We start from the raw sequence: 19,209 nt of genomic DNA, 5'->3' as shown, positions 1-19,209 counted from the left end.
AGCAAGAATAACTGAGACATAGAATGGTGTAATGGTTAGCATTACGGCTTCACAGCGCTGAGGTCGTGGGTTCGTTTCAACTGTGCGGAGTTTGTGTGTGTTTACTCCGGGTACTTGTTTCCTCCCACAATCCCCCACAAAAAACTGGTAGGTCAATTGGATTCCAACAAAATTAACACCTAGAATGTGTGCATGTACATGTGGTATGGAATATAGATTGTAAGCTCCACCGGAGCAGGGACTGATGTGAATGTTCAAATATACCCTGTAAAGCACTGCGGAATATGTGTTCGCTATAAAAGAAACTGTTAATAAATAAAACAATAAAGGAGAGGTGATGGTGGAATAAACAAGAGCCAAGTGACATAAAGGGACATTCGTACATAAAAATAAAGTAAACCTTTTTTTGATGGAAGGTATACCCCTCCCTTTATGTCAATTGGCTCTTGTTTATTCCACCACCACCTCTCCTTTATTGTTTTGTTCTCTCTATGGCCCTTATTCTGATCGGTGCGGCCGGATCCGAATATGCGGCCAGGACCGTGTGTGCGAAACCCCGCCTTCCATACGGATCGCCAACTCCGTCCGTACGCGGTAAGAAGCTGGCCGAACGGACCGCACGTGTATTTTTCACGGAATACGCCTCCTCCATCTCAGGGAACCTCCCCCATCAATTAATGGTCGCAGACCATCGAATGCAGGACCGAGTGGTCCGCCAGCTCCCACAACCTCAGACCACACGGACATTTTTCCGTGCAAAAGCAGGGATCTGGGCGGGCAGCTGACATCCGGCAATGTCATATGTCCACCCCCTACACGTGCGTCACGGCCGCATTACCATACGTACGCCCAGCATTTGCATGGGAACGCCCATGAAACGCGGGGCGTATGCATATGGTAATGAGCCCAAATAGCCCTTCACACCCCTCTCCACCCCCTGTTCGGAGTGTTCACATTTCATGCGGGATTTGGCCGTACGCCCCGCTCGCACATGCGCAGAGACGCCTCTGCACATGCGCAGACACAAAACATCGGCGGCACGAACGCACGCGGATATTACCGCACCAACCAGAATAAGGGCCTATGTCTCAATTATTCCTACTATACACTACTATCTAATATGTTCTATTGTGAAGTACTTTAAAATTATACTTTTTTTTGAATATATACTAAGTGAAATGTTTGCATTATAGATATGTTATTGTTCCATTAATGAAGTCATTATTGACGAAAGGAAGACTACTTACGTGTGGTGAATCATCGGAGGGGTGTCATCCTCGGTGATCCTGGCAGCGGCGCCCTGTTATTGCAAAGCATCCACTAGACCACCGGGGATTTAGGTGGGCTGGGTGGCCATTAGAGTCCCCATGTGGTGACTTTCATAGGTCCTCCCACCTCGAGGCTCACTTCTCTACACCCCCTCCTCAGCTTCTGGGCACCATTACTGCCTCGCAGCTGCTACAGAGAAGTGCACCCTGGCCTCCTGCTACCTGTAACCCCTCGTTGAGTCCAGGACCAGGTTTGATACGCTTGATACCACACTATTTTAGTGTGAGTACAGAGTGTATGTTCCTCCCTTTTGCTTATATTTTTTCTGTAAAGTAACTTTCACTTTCTAAACAGAAACTGTCCAAGGCCTTGTTCTCCACTTACAACGGATATCTGTGGGCACCCTGCAGCTTTTTCCAGCCAGGGCTTGTTGGGCTGCCAGACATTATGTCTTCCAAGGGATCGAGGGCTAAACCCTCGGGTGATAGGTCTGCTTTTATGCTGCGAGCATATACTTGCACTAATTGCAAGGAAAATTTTTCATCCCTTGAACAGGACCATTCTGGTTTGTCTGAGTCTGTTCCATAGGCCAAACCAGACAGGCTGCCATCTCTCTCATCTGCTATGAGATAGCTTGCCACACAGTTGGTGGTGGCCAGGACCCCTGTACAGCCCTCTCTGGCCTCAGTTCCTGCTGTGGATCGGATTTCTTCAGTTCCCAGCCTCTGCCAGAACCAGCCTGGGTTCGAAACTTCCTCACATCGGTCCAGGATTTAGTACAGGTCTATAGCTATAGACACTGTTCAAAAGTTTGGGGTCACTTAGAAATGTCCTTATTGTTTAAAGAAAAGTACTGTTTTTCTCAAAGAAGATAACAATCAGTTACACACGCTATATACATTGCAGCTGGTATAGTCATTTACCACATTAACAAACGTCTGGTTTTAAAAGAAATATCTACATAGCTGTATATCCAGCAACTCTCACTCCAGTGTGCTAATGGTACATTGTATTTACTAATCGCTTTTGAAGATAATGGAAGACTACAAAACCTTTGTGCAATTAATTAAGCACAGCTGAGAACAGGTTTGCTTTTTAGAGAAGTTATAAACAGTCTTTCAATTGAGCCAATGGAGTGTCTGGCGTGTGGGTTTGATTATACTCTGAAAAATGGCAAGAAAAATAACTTTCACGTAAAACTTGACAGTCTATTCTTAGACATCAAGGCTATTCCATGTGAGACATTGCCAAAAATCTGAACATTTCCTACAATGGTGTTTACTGTTCCCTTCAGAGAATAGCACAAACAGGCTCTACACAGAGTAGAAAGAGAAGTAGGAGACCCTAATTCACAACTGAACAAGACGACAAGTACATTAGATTCTCTTGTTTGAGAAATAGATGCCTCACAGGTCCTCAACTGGCAGCTTAATTAAATGGTACCCACTAAACTCCAGTGTCAACGTCTACACGGCAAAGGAGACTTCGGAAATTTAGAGTGACAAAGAAAAAGCCATATCTGAGACTGGCCAATAAAAGGAATATATTAATATGGCCAAAAGGACACCGGAAGGTTGGGGGAAAAAGTGTCATGGACAGAGAAATCAAAGTTTGAGGTGTTGGGATCACACAGAACATTTGTGAGACACAGAACAAGTGAAAAGATGCTAGAAAAGTGCCTGACACAATCTGTCAAGCATGGTGAAGGTAATGTGATGGTCTGTGGCTGCTTTGGTGCTGGTAAAGTGAGATAGTTGTAAAAGGGATTTTGAATAAGGAAAGCTATCACTCCATTTTGCTACACCATGCCATACCCTGCAGACAGCTCTTGATTGGGGCTAATTTCCTCCAACAGGACAATGACCCAAAGCACACCTCCAAATTATGCAAGAACTATTTAGGGAAGAAACAGGCAGTGGGTATTCTGTCTGTAATGGAGTGGCCAGCACAAACACCAGACTTTCATTAAGCTGCTGTGGAAGCATCTTGACTGTATGGTACACAAGAAGTGACCATCAAGCCAATCCAACTTGTAGGAGGTGCTTCGGGAAGTGTGAGGTGACATTTCTTCAGATAGCCTTAACAAATAAAACAGCTAGAATCCAAAGATCTGCAATTGCTGTAAAAGAAGCATTCTTGGACAAAATTATTATTTAAAATAAGTCATTATTTCTAACCTTGCCAATGTCTTGACTAGAACCTTGTTCTATTCATTTTGTAACTCATTTGATAAATACATCAGTTTTCATGTAAAAACACAATTTTCTGGGTGACCCCAAACTTTTTGTACAAGAAAGCAAAGTCATTTGTAACCAACAATACTTATTTTTGCAAAGGTTTGAAAGAAGCTGCAAAATATATTTCCAAGAAACTCAATGTCTTTTTTTTTTCTTTTACTTTTGTTTCAAATAAAAACCTTTTTTAAAATAAGTTAAAACCCTAATAAATAATGTGAATCGATACGCATTTTCCAGGTATTACAAACATAATTTGCAGCATAGGGATTTAAAATGAAACATTTAAGGCACTCCTGAATTTGGCCACATGAAATTCTGTTTTGAGGGCAATACTTTGATCAAATAATCATCGGCCATGGCCACTGGTTTCTGTCTGCGTTAAAAAAGAAAAAAAAAAAAAAACAGCGCTCCATACACGCATTTCTGAGCAGTCACAGACCTAGACCCTGACTGAGCATCACCTGCATGAAACAAAGATATGTTACACAGACAAACTTGTACAGTAATGAGGAATTATGTGGCACAGCAGCAGTTAAACTCTGCATAGTGTTTCAGGCCTCTGTCAGTGCAAAGGTTAATATCTTCGGTTTTCTAGGATAGTCACATATAACAGTTAGAGGCACACAGGATTTTGCCATCTCCCTCCTAGAGAGCTATTACAGGCAGTGGCTCTTGCTGTACTGGAAAGATGCCATCTGGAGCCTCTTCTTCAGGCGCTCTGCCTCAAGCTCTCGGAAGTAAGCATCTTCATCTGTTTTTATAATCATCTCCTGCAATTCCTGGATCTCCTTTTCCATTTTTGCCCGCAGTTCTCGCTTCATCTTATGAAGAGTCTGAAAAATGAACAGTGTGACACATACACCAAAGCGTTGTGTGAAACTTAGTGCTTCTTGGGAGAATTGGGATGGACACTCACCTTTGACTGCACTTGCTCCTGTGCTTGAATTTCTTGCCTCTCCTGGGTCACTGCTTCCGCCAACATGGAGAACTAAGCAGACAGCAAGGAGAGTGAACAGGGATCATAAATAAGAACAGCAGTTGGCTGTAGACTGATCGTAACATTGGCTTCGAACTTACCTGATCTTTGTAATAATTTTCCATGGACTCGAGTTCATCTTTGTGTCTCTTCCTCTGCTCCTCTCGCTGCTCCTTAGTATATGAACGCAGGTCACGCAGCCTCTGCTTCTGTAGAGCTAGGCCTTCCTCAAACAGCTTCTTAAAGATCTTAAGTAGGAGATCACAGTATTCAATATTTGTCTTGCCCTAATCAACCTTCCAGAATTATCCATTAACACTGAAGTAATGTTATGAAATTGACAAAGGAAACGTATCAGGTTCTGTTGAATCACAACTTTCTCAAATGCCGAGGCCCTTTAAGCAGAGTGTTGTAGTGCAGCACCTACCCGCTCTTCTCTGGTTCTTGCTCTCATGAGTTTAGCTCGTAGCTGCACGTGGTAATCCTCATAGTATCTCTTTGCTCGAGCCACCTGCTGCCGATTCTCTCTCATTTTACTGTGAGCAGACTTCTGCAGGCGGATGCGCTCTTTGAAGTCTTTCTGTGACCGCAAGAAATGTTTAGCATTAGATTGGGTAAAGGTGTACATCCCTTTCACACCAAAGTCTACAAGTAAACATTTACGTCTGGAGCGGATGCAATGCATTTGACCTGGACCATTAGGATTCAGATAGGTCAGATTTACAGCCTAATATATCTATAGCTATTTACAGAGAAGACCAATCTTGTCACAGAACAGACATCTCTTGCTAAGGCTGGAACGGCCATGGAGCTTGTACTCACCAGTCGCTGGTTTTGCCCTTGCTCACGCTGGATGATATCTACAAGGAGGTCATGCTTCTTGTGAGCTTCGTCTACCTAAGGATAAACAAGAGAGAGTATAGACAATGAAAGTTATGTACTGTAACAAATGGGATTTGGTCTTGTAGGCAAAGGTGCTGAGGATAGCAGCAGCTTTTCGGTCATTCCAATAAGAGCCACTCAGTGCTGTAGAAGAAGTCGAATATTTGGGCCTAATTCAGACTGGATTGTACAGCACCTTTTGTATAATGGACAAAACAATGGGAGTTATTCAGTGTGGATTGCTGTTGTATAAATTCGCAATGCGATCGATTATTGGACAATGGATTGTAGCGCGCATATGAAAGGCCAAATTGCGATTATTTTTTTCGCAAGTCCCCACGCAACTTAACGGATGGCCCTTTGGGGGTTGGTAACCGGCCATTTTCTGAGTGTGTCAGTAAAAAATGCAAGCATACCCAAGCAGTTTCAGCAAGGGTGTGTGATGTCATTTCTGGACTTGATCAGCCCGTCTCTGTCACAGAGATGTTGAAGGGTCAGAGTTACACACACTTGCACAGACTGGAAAAATCATTAAAGGTGAGTTGCATATGGATTTGCATTTGGCCGGCAATATTTTTGCAAGTCGTTTGCAGACTTGCACAGGGCAAATTTAACATGAGCAGAAAGATTAAAAGGTGTCCATACATGCCCATGTCGGCACAAGTCGGACCAGTTTTCCCTTAATCTCCCCTGGCAGCTCCCCGGGAAGGCTCCATCAGAGTTGGCACTTGATGCCTCATTTTTTACATGTCATTTATTGCACGTTAAAGTACCCTCGGGAAGTTGCACATGCAATCCAGATTTATCTTATGTGCTACAAATAAGCTCTCCAGGATTTGATCGGGAACGTGCATCGGATCTGATAAGGTTTAAAATGCCTCTAATTTGGCCAGTTTTCATCAGATATATTGGTCCGATCAGTCTGAATCGGATGGAAATAGGCTAAAATTGGACCGGTGTATGGGCACCATTAGATTTGGGTGAGGTGTGTTCAAACTGAAATCTAAATGGCAGTGTAAAAGTAAAGCAGCCAGTAGTTACCCTGCACAGAAACAAAATAACTTGCCAAAATCCAACTCTCTAATGGACAAAACCATGTTGCACTGCAGGTGGGGCAAATGGAATGTGTAGACAAAAGGTTTGCTTTACGATCCAGTCTGAATGAGACCTTTGCCAACAAGAATACAGGAGTTATTGAATGACTCACCCGCAATAAGATCAAGCACTGATGTAAAGTGACTCATTACCTCTTTGTGCAGTTTTCGCTCACTCCGATCGTCCTCTTGGCTAGCCCTGGCAAGCTGCTCCACCTGTGCAAGCTGCCCCTTCCACATTGTGGTTAGAGTGTGTGGCGAGATCTGCATGTGTGGGAACTCGTCCAGCAGAAGAGGCAATAATTCATTTTCTTTGACCTTCACTGTAAAAAAAAAAAAAAAAAAAAGATACCACAAGCTCTTTATTTACTAGACTAACATGCATGTGAATGTCAGTCAACTTAAGCAACTTGACTTACTCCGTTCTGACAGCTTATTGCAGTTTGGGGTCCATTGCTTTGCTTTGGGGATCTGCGCTGAATAAACCTTCTCATGAGATTTTTTCTGAGGCTTTTTAAAAATATTTTCTTTGAACTCTTGTTCCTTTAGGAAAAAGTATAGATTAGCCATTGAAGCCAAACCAAAAGATCTGAGATCACATTTTGAACATAAAAATTGTCCACTCCATTAGGTCTTGATTCAGATTAGTACGTAAACCATCAGTTTTATGTACTAAGCTGAAGGCAGAGATCTGCGCACAGATAAGACCAGGCCACCCTCTCCCTTGGGTTTAGGAATGCTAGAATTAGAATTTTTACTAGCACCTATTACAAAAAGGGATAGTACAATGTGAATTATCTAAAAAACATGCTTGGGCTTATAAACGGGGGAATGCTGCAATAGATTTAGGTTGGATTATTATTTTGAATAGATTTATCATGTCAGTCAGACATAGTGATGGGGTAGTGATGGGAAATCTAATTAATCTAGTTCATTATTCACTCCCTGACTTAGAGACTCAGAGGAGTGAATGGAACTAGAATAACTAATGTAGACTATTACACACAGAGCAGGCATTTGTAATACTAGCTGATTGTAGGAGTTCTAGTCTTGTAAGAATCATATATATATATATATATATATATATATATATATATATATATATATATATATATATATATATATATATATATATATATATATATCAGATATGTTTAATAAATCAGATTATTTTAGAAAATAAGTTATCCAGCACCCTTATAGTGACATGTTTATTGTTTCTCTGCAATATTAATCCCATTATATGCGAGTAAAATACCCAAATTCAGAGTAATGTAGGGTCACTTTTTTTCTGCTTTTAATATACAGTAATTAGAAAAAAACATGTACCTTTGCCCCATGTAACTGACCTTAGAGATAAAGTAGTGAGTTTGCAAAGTAACCAGTCAGCTTCTGTCATTTATCTTGCACAGTCTTATGCTGGGTACACACCAGGATGACAGGGGTCCGATCCCATCAATCTAGATCCAATTCTGACCAATTGGATGTAGATAGTGTGGTGATTGGGCCCTTTTCTGTCCTGGTGAGGACCGATACCGATCCGATGCGCGGTCCCGCAGGTCGGTCGGTATTCAGATCCTACCTGCAGCAGGTAGGATCTGAAGAACGACCATACAGCCGTGTGCGGGTCGCCATCGGATCGGACCCGCTTACGGTGCACATCGTGAGTGGGTCGTGCCCTCCCGCATCATCGTGAGTGGGTCTGAAGAAACACTGACGACCCGCTCACAATGTGCATCGTGAGCGGGTCGTCGTGGTGTGTACCCCACATAAGATGTAACAGAAGCTGATTGGTTGCTAGGGGCAACTGCTCCACTTTATGTATTATGAAGGTTCATACATACCCATCTTTGTCTTGTGGAGTAAACAGAGCTACAGTATATAACATGCAGCACCCAGCACTGTGTCTTTGGCTGATAAGGAGCGTAGCTTGTGACTGGGGGAAGGAAGCATGGCAGCATAGTTCTGCTTCATACACACAATACATATGCCGGAGCACAGCAGTGCCACACATGGTAGCTCAGAGGTAATGTGCAGACTTATTATGGCTGTATAGTCAGAGATTAGTTCAGGGATCTGTAGGAATCAGTGAACTAATTGAACTACTGAACTATTTGCAGGACTCATGATCATCAGGACAATGTAGTTCATTTGGATCCGCAGAGTCCAGACCATGGGCAGTATTCAATGAGAAAAAAGTCGCCATGTTTTATGGCGAGTTTGTGCTTTTCTCACGTTGGATGGAGACTTTTGCTCTCAAAAAGCGAGCAACCCTATTCAACGTGCACTTATCGCCGTTTTTCTGAGTGATTTTCGCCGTGTCTCTCCGTGTAGCAATTCTCCATCTTTTCATGGAGAAGTGGAATGTGAACTTTTTAAATAAAAAAGGTTTTTTGTTTTAATTTTGGTGTAAAAAAAAAAAAAATCAGGAATTTTATTCTGAGAAGGGGCATGCTATTTTTATTCATGTGCTTATAGCACATCTCCTATATATTTGGCTACATCTGTCACTCAAAGTGGGTGTCTGTGTCTATAACGCTCTGTTCCTGGACTTTCCTCTTAATGTGTGATTGCCTTCATCTGTGCTGAACACCTTTCTGAGAAATTAACCTGTTTAAAACAGGTGATGGCAATCATACATTAAGGGGAAGTCTAGAAACAGAGCATTGTGTCCCTCCGGGAGAGGTTCATGTTGGGAGGTATGTGACAGAGAACCCTACCAGTGAGCCCACAGACAGTGCCAGACACCCACTGCCTTCCCATGTTGCCCAGCACTGCTACTCCACAGCCACCAGGTGAGCGCCCCCCTCCCGCGATTTGCGGCAAAACCTCCCCCCCCTGCGCCCCCCCCCCCCCCTCCCGCGATTCGCGGCAAAAACACCCGCTCCCCCGCGACCCCCCCTACCGCGATTCGCAGCAAAAACACCCCCGCGACCCCCCCTCCCGCGATTCGCTGCAAAAAGAACCCCCCCACGACCCCTCCCGCAATTCGCGGCATAACCACCACCCCCCCGCGACCCCCCCCTCCCGCGAATCGCGGCAAACCCTCCCCCGTGACCCCCCCCCCCGATTCGCGGAAAAAACACCCCCCCCCGCGACCTCCCTCACGCGATTCGCGGCAAAAAGAACCCCCCGCGACCCCCCCTTGCACGATTGGCGGCACCCCCCCTGCGACCCCCCTCCCGCGATTCGCGGCAGCCCCCCCCCCCCCCCCCCCGCAATTCGCAGTAGCCCCAGGATTAAATGGCACATGCAAAACACTGACATGGCTATGGTCGATAATGAAAAAGGTTGACATGAGTTTTTGAAGATTTATTTTTAATTTTTTCATATTCATTGTCATGTGTCGACATGGACACCAATGAAGTGGCACACTTATGTCAACATTTACATGTGTTGACCTTTCTGTGTTGATTTTTTCTTGTGGCGATTCGAGTCACACCCCCCCGCAACCCCCCCTCCCGCGATTCGCGGCACCCCCCGTGACCCCCCCACCTCCCGCAATTCGCGGCAGCCCCCCACCGGAACCCCTGTGAACCCCGCCCTCCCGCGATTCGCGGCACCCACCCCCGCGACCCCCCCTCCCGCAATTCGTGGCACCCCCCCGTGATTCGCGGCAGCTCCAGAATTAAATTGCACATGGAAAACACTGACATGGCTATGGTCGACAATGAAAAAGGTTGACATGAGTTTTTAAAGTTTTTTTGTCATTTTTTGAATATTTTCATATTCATTCTCATGTGTCGACATGGACACCAATAAAGTGCCACACTTATGTCAACATTTACATGTGTTGACCTTTCTGTGTTGATTTTTTTTCTTGTGGCGATTCGCGTCACACCCCCCGCAACCCCCCCTCCGGCGATTCGCAGCACCCCCCCGCCCCCCCCCCCTCCCGCAATTCGCGGCAACCCCCCACCGGAACCCCCATGAACCCCGCTCTCCCGCGATTCGCGGTACCCACCCCCCGCAACCCCCCCTCCCGCAAATCGCGGCACCCCCCGCGATTCGCGGCAGCCCCAGGATTAAATGGCACATGCAAAACACTGGCACGGCTATGGTCGACAATGAAAAAGGTTGACATGAGTTTTTGAAGATTTATTTCATTTTTTGAATGTTTTCATATTCATTCTCATATGTCGACATGGACACCAATGAAGTGCCACACTTATGTCAACATTTACATGTGTTGACCTTTCTGTGTTGATTTTTTCTTGTGGCGATTCGCGTCACACCCCCCCACTCCCACGATTCACGGCACACACACACCCCCCCGCGATTCTCGGCACCCCACCCCGTGACCCCCCCTCCCGTGATTCACGGCACACCCCCCGCGACCCCCCCTACCATGATTCGCCGCAACCCCCGCCCCCGTAACCCCCCCTCCCGTGATTCACGGCACACCCCCCGCGACCCCCCCTACCATGATTCGCCGCAACCCCCGCCCCCGTAACCCCCCTCCCGCGATTTGCGGCAACCCACCCCGCGACCCCCCTCCCGCGATTCTCTGCAATCCCTCCCCTCCCGCGATTCGCAGCATCCACCCCCCACAACCCCCCCTCCTGCAATTCGCGGCACCCCCCGCGACCCCCCCTCCTGCAATTCGCGGCACCCTCCGCGACCCCCCCTCCCGTGATTCACGGACACCTAAGTTGCAATACAGGGCATCTTTCATACAATTCTAACCATATTTCTCATATACAAACGTTCACAAATTAAGGGGGCGCAGCCCCTTACGACGGTGTGAAGAGCGCCCGTAGGGCGCGATGAATCACCTAGTGAATATATATTTCATTAAAAAAGTTTTTTTTTTTTGTACACAGAGCAGCCAGCAGGGGGCCGGGAGCCGAGCCGCTCATTAGATATTCATATATTCACTGCACCTGATCATTACATATGCATGATCGGGAGCAGTGAATATACCCGGTCCCCTGCTGGCTCTGGGGGGGGGGGGGGGGCAGCTTGTGCTGCCCGGGCCCCGGGGAGCCCACCTCCCCCCCACATACGTTCTGGGGCAGGCAGGGAGACTTCAATCTCCCTGCCTGCCACCGTCCCACGGCTCCCTGCCGCGGACCCTCATCCGCTGCAGGGGTTAAGATTCGCCGCGAGGGGCTACTCGCCCCTCCGACATTGAATACAGAGAGAGCGAGTGGCAGCCAGCCCTCCGGAACACAGCGAGTGTGGAGCGAATCCTAAACAGGATTCGCTGCACACGGCGAAATTTCTCATTAAATACTGCCCTATGTCTGAGCTCAGCACTGCCACCTGTGGCAGCTGAGATCGGATATACTGACTTATGAGTATATAAACACACACACACACACACACACATACACGTTCTATAGAAGGGGAGATGTTGCCCATAGCAACCACTCAGATTCTAGCTATTATCTTCTAGAAGGAGCTAAAAAGGTATAATCTGACCTCCACTTCTATATAGAACCACCTTAGTATATTACCCCACAGATGAGTCATAATTTTTCTAATTATTTAAGGTTGAATTAAAAGAAAATATTGCAGCAGGTTGAAATAAAAGTGTATTTTAACAGTTGTAACATATTGTGTAACAAAGGTCCAGATGCCAGAAGCTATCTGTGTACACCTCAATAATATAACAGACTTGGACAAATACAGTATAAGCAATTCTTACTATACCACTACTATTATGCATTACTGGTACATCATATTGTATTAACTAGAACAGTAGAACAAAAAAACCTAACAGAAAAAATAAATTATACATATACTTGTCTTAAATAGGAGAAAAATGTCCACTTGAACAAAACTAAAATTTTCAGATTATGATTTAGAAAGAGGATTTGTGCAACTTTAGATGTTGGGAGTCTATTTATTCTCTCTGTAAGTATTTGCCCTGCTTTTGAAAAACTTCTCTCGCAGGGAACAGAAGAGGCCATAATACACAATCGCCTCTTTGCCAGTTGAAAAAGTCTTGGATAGATTTCTTTTCTCTCATTCCACCAAAGTAGTGGATCAGCACTCCTCTGTAAAATGGGTTGGTCCATATATCTGTCCAGCTCTAGAATACCCGCAGCCACTGGATTCTGTACTGCAACAACTTTGCCAACTTCTGTATCAAAAACACCCCAAAGGCATGAACTGGTTTGTGAGGTTTGAGCTTCTTCCGCAGGTGCTATAGGTATTTCTTCTGACAGTCTCAATCCACATACTTTTCTCTTCAGATGTTCTTCTGACAGTCTCAATCCACATACTTTTCTCTTCAGATGTTCATAAGCCATGTGAAATTTGGCTGCATCCGAAAATAAAAACCCTTTTAAATCTTGGGTCCAAAAGTGTTGCCTGATTGTTATGTTCGTTATTTTCCAGGTCTTTGAATCTTCGCACAAGTTGTTCTTTCAGTGCTGTCACCATCAATGCAATCACTGTAGGTAATGCTTGATCATCCAAAAAGGATTCCATTTTTTTGTTCATTAGTTTTACAAAAAGGATCACTTTAGATCTGGGCACAGATTTTTCAGCACTAACTTCCACTGTGACTTCTTGATAAATCTGTAGTACATCTATTACTTGTTCAGCGACTGCCCATTCATGGGATGTCAAGGTACTCAGTTCTGTGTGTAGCACAGCTAAGGTGTCAACTACTGCATCCTTTACCTTTACGATCCTGGTTAGCATGTCCAAAGTAGAGTTCCATCTAGTAGGGACATCTTGGGTGAGTTTCAGCTCTGGTAGCCCCATCTGTTTCTGAGTGTCATGCAGTTTTGTAAGGCCATGGGAGCTTCTTTTGAAAAATTCAACAATGCCTCTTATTTATTATCATATGAATTCCAGAAACAGAAACTCCAGCCTGAACTACCAAGTTAACACAATGTGCAAAACATGGCAGATGTTGCCATTTGCACAATCTGACAGCTGCTACAATGTTAGCAGCATTGTCTGTGACAACAGCAACCACTTTATTTTCTAGACCCCATTCATGCACTGTGTCTTTTAAGTGCCTGCATAGATTTTCAGTGGTGTGTCTTTCCTGCATTTCAAGACATTCTAACAGAACTGAACGTAGCTCAAATTCCGAAGTTATAAAATGGGCTGTTATTGCATTAAAACGTTGATTATTTAAAGAAGTCCATGAGTCTGTAGTTAAGCAAACTGCATCAGCTCCTTGCAAGGACGTGCGCACTTCCTGTAAAGTGCTGTTGTAAAGCCGCAATAGCAAACTGCAGATACAGTTTTCCTTGTGGGAAGATTGTATGCTGGGCAAAAAGCATGGACAAGCTTTTTGAACTCTTCCTCCTCCACAATGCTAAATGGGTGGAAACCCTTGATAATACATTTTAGCAGTTGCTCATCCAATTCTTTTGAGCGCTTAACTGACACTGGCCTATTGCTGCTGAAATAGCTACATAAGGTTGTTTGTTGATTGCTTTGGACAGTTCTTACAGCGGAAGAAAAATCTGTAGCAAGTACACTGGTACCTTGTGATGGTTCAGGTGTATTGTCTCGAACTTCATCTTCACATATTGTATGATGCGACACTGTCGGTATGGGCTGTTGTGGTACATTCATAGTAGTGGATATTGTTGGATGGTTTTGATTTCAAGTGGCGTGACAGATTACTCACAGAACCGCAAGTTACACTTATTTCACTTGTGCAGTAGGAACACCTTGCTTTCTTCTCATCTCCAGTAAGCTTAAAAAGGATCCCATATCTGGGTTCTCTTTCTCTTTAGTGAATTATCTGCACTCATTTTGCACACTAGTTGTTTATATCACTACTAGGTACAAATGACTGACCAGTGACCTACAGTGTTTGGTAATACACAATATTGAATACCACTACAAAATCAAGGGGGGGGGGGGTATAGAATAGATTCTAATAATGTAGGTGGAAAAGTTGCCAATAGTAACCAATCAGCTTCTACTTATCATGTACAGTCTATAATAAATGATAGGCAGAAGTGGATTGGCTGCTATCAGCAATTGTTCTGCTTTATTTTGTATTAAAAATTCCTTTCATATCCCCCTAGGTCTTGTGTGGAGTAATTAGACCCTACAGGACAGCAATTAGCACTCCGTTCTGTGTCGCAGGCTAATTGGGAGTGTGTACTTTGTGTGACCTAATGTACTAGGATAATTAATCAAAGCAAGCAATGTAGTTCACACATGGTAGCTCAGAGGTACTGTACTTATTATGGCTGTACAAGTCAGAGATTAGTTCCGGGATCTGTAGGAATCAGTGAACTAATTGAACTACTGAACCAGGCAAAAATTTTAAAACTATGTGTGCAAACGCTAGAAGCCTAGGAGACAAAATTCCTGATCTAATTGCTGTAATGACAAGGGATGACCTATACATTGTGGCTATCACAGAGACATGGTGTAATGAGAACCATGGCTGGGACATAACTATACCAGGTACAATTTATTTAGGAAGGACAGAATGGGAAGAATTGGAGGAGGGGTAGCAATGTATGTAAATAAAAGCATAATGCTACTTTAATTCAAAACATTGAAGAAAAAACTGAGGCCCTTTGGGTGACCATAGAAATGGGGGAGAAGGACATTATTTGTACTGGGGTCATCTATAGGCCACCAGGCCAGGGGCAGGATTTGGACAGGAGCCTATTGCTTGATGTCACTAAAATGGCTTTAAAGGGAGAAGTCATAATCATGGGAGACTTTAATCTACCTTATGTGAATTGGGAGGAGTCTTTTGCAAGATCATCTACAAGTAGCACATTTCTAAATTCCCTACATGGAGCATCTCTCAAACAATTGGTGAGGGAGCCTACTCGCAAAGACTCAATATTAGATTTAATACTCACAAATGGTGACAGGATATCAGACATATATGTGGGTGAGAATTTAGGATCCAGTGATCATCAAGCAGTATGGTTTAGTATCAAGGCAGGGTCCAACTCCAGTGACACAAAAAGGTGTTGGATTTTAGGAAGGCTGACTTTGCAAAAATGGGGAGATGTTTAAGCGACTCATTAGCAGATTGGATGAACTTGAAAGGAGTGCAGGAGAGGCAGAATTTTTTTTAAAAGTGCAATACTAAAGGCAACAGACCTTTGTATCAAAAGGGTTAAGAAAAGTACCAGGAAAAGGAAGCCAGTGTGGTTTACTAAAGAGGTATAAACTAGTGTAAAAGCAAAAAAGATGGCCTTTAGGACATACAAGCAGACTCAAAATAATAATGACAAAGAAGTGTATCTTGCCAGAAGCAAAGAGGCTAAGAAAGTGATCAGGCGTGCCAAGGCACAAGCTGAGGAGAAAATGGCTCAATTGGTAGATAAAGGAAACAAAACTTTTTTTAAAATATATAAGTGAAAGGAGAAAATCAAATGGAGGAATAATAAGACTGCGGACAGACACTGAGAATTTGGTGGAGGGAGACAAGGCAATTGCAGATCATCTAAATAATTAATTTTGCTCCGTATTCACTATAGAAGGAGAAGGGAAGGGACCACAGTTAAGTTGCAAGGACAGTCATAAAAATAAGGTAGATGGAAGTACATTTACTAGTGGAGAAAGTCCTAACAGAACTTTCAAGACTGAAAGTGGATAAATCAATGGGGCCAGACGGAGTGTATCCAAGGATACTAAAAGAACTAAAAGATGTGTTGGTAGCGCCATTAACAGATTTATTCAACCAGTCACTAGATACAGGTGCAGTTCCAGAGGACTTGAGAGGAGCAAATGTAGTTCCACTGCACATAAGTGGAAGCAAAGAAGAAGCAAGTAACTACAGACCAGTGAGCCTTACATCAGTAGTAGGGAAATTAATGGAAACACTATTAAAAGAAAGAATAGTGGAATATCTTAAATTAAACAACTTACAGGATCCAAGACAGCATGGTTTTACTTCAGGGAGATCATGCCAAACAAGTCTCATTGACTTTTTTGACTCCGTGACCAAAATTCTAGATGAAGGGGGGGCTGTAGATGTGACATATCTAGACTTTAGTAAAGGCATTTGACACTGTCCCACATCGCAGGCTGCTAAATAAACTTGAAAGTGTGGGATTGGATTATAAAACAATTAAATGGATAAGAACCTGGTTGCAGGATAGGAAACAGACAGTTGTAGTAAATGGAGTGCATTCTATGGAGGGACATGTTACCAGTGGAGTACCCCAGGGATCTGTAATTGGACCAGTGCTCTTTAATATCTTTGTTAGTGACATTGCAAATGGTATTGAAGGGAAAGTATGCCTTTTTTGCAGAGGACACAAAGATATGCAACAGAGTAGACACACCAGGAGGGGTAAATCAAATGACTGATGATCTTAGTAAACTTGAGAATTGGTCAAGAGCATGGCAACTACAGTTTCATGCAAAAAAATGCAAAATTATGCACTTGGGACTCAAAAACCCAAAGGCTCAATATAGTATCAAGGGTACTATAATGGAAACTACTGAGGAGGAAAGAGATCTAGGAGTCACTATTTCAAGTGACTTAAAGGCAGGGAGGCAATGTAACAAAGCAATGAGGAAGGCTAGTCAGATGCTTGGTTGCATAGGGAGAGGAATCAGTAGCAGAAAAAAAGACATAATAATGCCACTTTATAGGTCATTGGTGGAGACCATATCTTCAGAAGGATATAAATACATTAGAGACTGTACAAAGAAGGGCAACTAAAATGGTGCATGGCCTACATCACAAAACTTACCTAGACTAAAAGATCTTAACATGTATAGTTTGGAGCAGAGAAGGGAAAGGGGGGACATGATAGAAATCTTCAAATATATCAAGGGTTTTAACATAGTACAGGAGGGAAATTTTCTTCAAAGGAAAGGAAGTAATAAAACACGAGAACATGCACTGAAACTGGAAGGAGGTAGGTTCAGGGGAAATGTTAGAAAGAATTACTTCACAGAAAGGGTAGTGGATAAGTGGAATAGCCTCCCATCAGAGGTGGTAGAGGCTAAGACAGTAGAACAATTTAAACATGCTTGAGATAGGCATATGAATATCCTTACAAAGAAATAAGGTTTAAAAAGGGTTGAGATTAGTTGAAGGGTAAAAAAAAAGGGGGCAGACTAGATGAGCCAAATGGTTCTTATCTGCTGTCAAATTCTATGTTTCTATTTGCAGGACTCATGAGTCATCAGGACAATGTACATCCGCAGAGTCGAGACCATGTCTGAGCTCAGCACTGCCACCTGTGGCAGCTAACATGTACTGACTGCTGAGCATTGATGAGAGCTGAATAACACGGCTGCTGCAGAAGCACATACGGGATGCGGTCATCTATTAGAATGAACTTAGGTCTACAGTCATTAGGTCGACCACACTAGGTCGACTGGCAGGGAAGGTCGACCTGACTTAAGGTCGACATGGGCCAAGGTCGACATGACTTAAGGTCGAATTTGCATAAAGGTCGACATGAGGAAGGTCGACTGGTCATAAGGTCGACATGGGTTTTTCACTGTTTTTTTTGAGCCGACATGTGCCGACAGGCGGTATTTCATGCCCTACCATCCACTAGGGCGTGGTGGGAGAATAAAATAGTGTGCCGAGCGCAGCGAGGCACCGTGCCTGAAGCATTGCGAGCGAAGCGAGCGATGCGAGGGTCCGATTCTCATTGCCAACTGTGTCCATGTCGACTGTGTCGACATTCGGACCAAAAAACAGTGAAAAACCCATGTCGACCTTATGACCAGTCGACCTTCCTCATGTCGACCTTTATGCAAATTCGACCTAAAGTCATGTCGACCTTGGCCCATGTCGACCTTAAGTCAGGTCGACCTTCCTGCCAGTCGACCTAGTGGGGTCGACCTAATGACTGTAGACTTAAATGCAGTCTGACGAATGATCCCATTCCGCACATACACAGGTCCCAGCAGAAGATTTAGCACAGCAGTATGCTCACAACCCAGTACCAGAAGCAGCAGCAAGTGTTTGGGCTTTGTTGTACTTTTAACTTTAGATTCAGGAAGGAAAGATCCAGTAAATGAGCCTTATGTAGCTACTGGGCTCTGTCTGTCTGTGTGTAAAGGTGCCCATACACGTACCAATTACCCAGTACTTTTTGTGCTAAAATAGCATCGCATGCACAACGATACCGGGTAATCAGTACGTGTATGGGCACCCTTACACCTCCCACTTTCTTTACTTCCTGGTGAACTAAATAAACTAATCTTTGCCAGAGCAGTGATCTGAACGATTTAGTTCACCTTGAAGATTAGTTCATTTCGAACTAATCATTCATGAACTACCCATCACTAGAGGGGGGTAATTCTTCCACAGGTCATTTTTTTAGCATTGGTTATGGGCAGAACATACAGAATTGCGCTATATCCAAACTCCTCTAAGTGTCATTGTAGAGAATGAGCTGTAGACCACACAGTCCCAAAGTAGCAGTAGACTTACTCAAATTAATGAAAAGACCAAAAGTACATTTCAAATGTATTCACCGTGTCCAACAGGGCGTGGACGAAATCACAGGCATCAGCCAAAAACAGAAGAATATCCTCTGTGTAGAACATTACTTTTACCACTGTAGGTTCCAGGTCCAAGGCCCAAGTGGGCATGTAAATAACACTGGTTCAACAGCACAGACAAAGGTACAACTCTGCCTGCTGCCACAACCCAAAAAAAAAAAAATAATAAAAAAGGTATCCAGGCGAAATACAGTATCTTACAAAAAGGAGGCTTTTCCAGTGATCCTCCATCAACTGTGAGGCAGCAAGGACTCCCATATTGCGCCTTGGGACATTCTGTTCTTTTTGTTTGTTAGGCGAAATAGATAGCTTAACCTATCTC

General features: G+C 43.9%; 1 protein-coding gene across 1 annotated transcript in view; it reads right to left on the bottom strand.

Annotated features, from left to right (window-relative positions):
• Positions 1–3,880: 3,880 nt before the first annotated feature.
• CEP95 (centrosomal protein 95) overlaps positions 3,881–19,209 on the bottom strand; it is a 37,979-nt gene continuing 22,650 nt past the window's right edge. Inside the window, exons 15-21 of the mRNA XM_083148169.1 lie at positions 6,878–7,001; positions 6,612–6,781; positions 5,305–5,379; positions 4,910–5,062; positions 4,584–4,730; positions 4,423–4,494; positions 3,881–4,339 (exon numbers count right to left, since the gene is read on the bottom strand). Of these exons, the coding sequence (XP_083004295.1) occupies positions 4,163–4,339; positions 4,423–4,494; positions 4,584–4,730; positions 4,910–5,062; positions 5,305–5,379; positions 6,612–6,781; positions 6,878–7,001 (918 nt within the window). The 3' untranslated portion in view covers positions 3,881–4,162. The remainder of the gene's footprint in view (positions 4,340–4,422; positions 4,495–4,583; positions 4,731–4,909; positions 5,063–5,304; positions 5,380–6,611; positions 6,782–6,877; positions 7,002–19,209) is intronic.

This window comes from Crinia signifera, chromosome 6 (genome assembly GCF_055691185.1).
Source record: "Crinia signifera chromosome 6, ASM5569118v1, whole genome shotgun sequence".
NCBI lineage: Eukaryota > Metazoa > Chordata > Amphibia > Anura > Myobatrachidae > Crinia > Crinia signifera.
The sequence above is the reverse complement of the archived record's forward strand: the minus strand, read 5'-3'. Positions and strand labels throughout refer to the sequence as shown.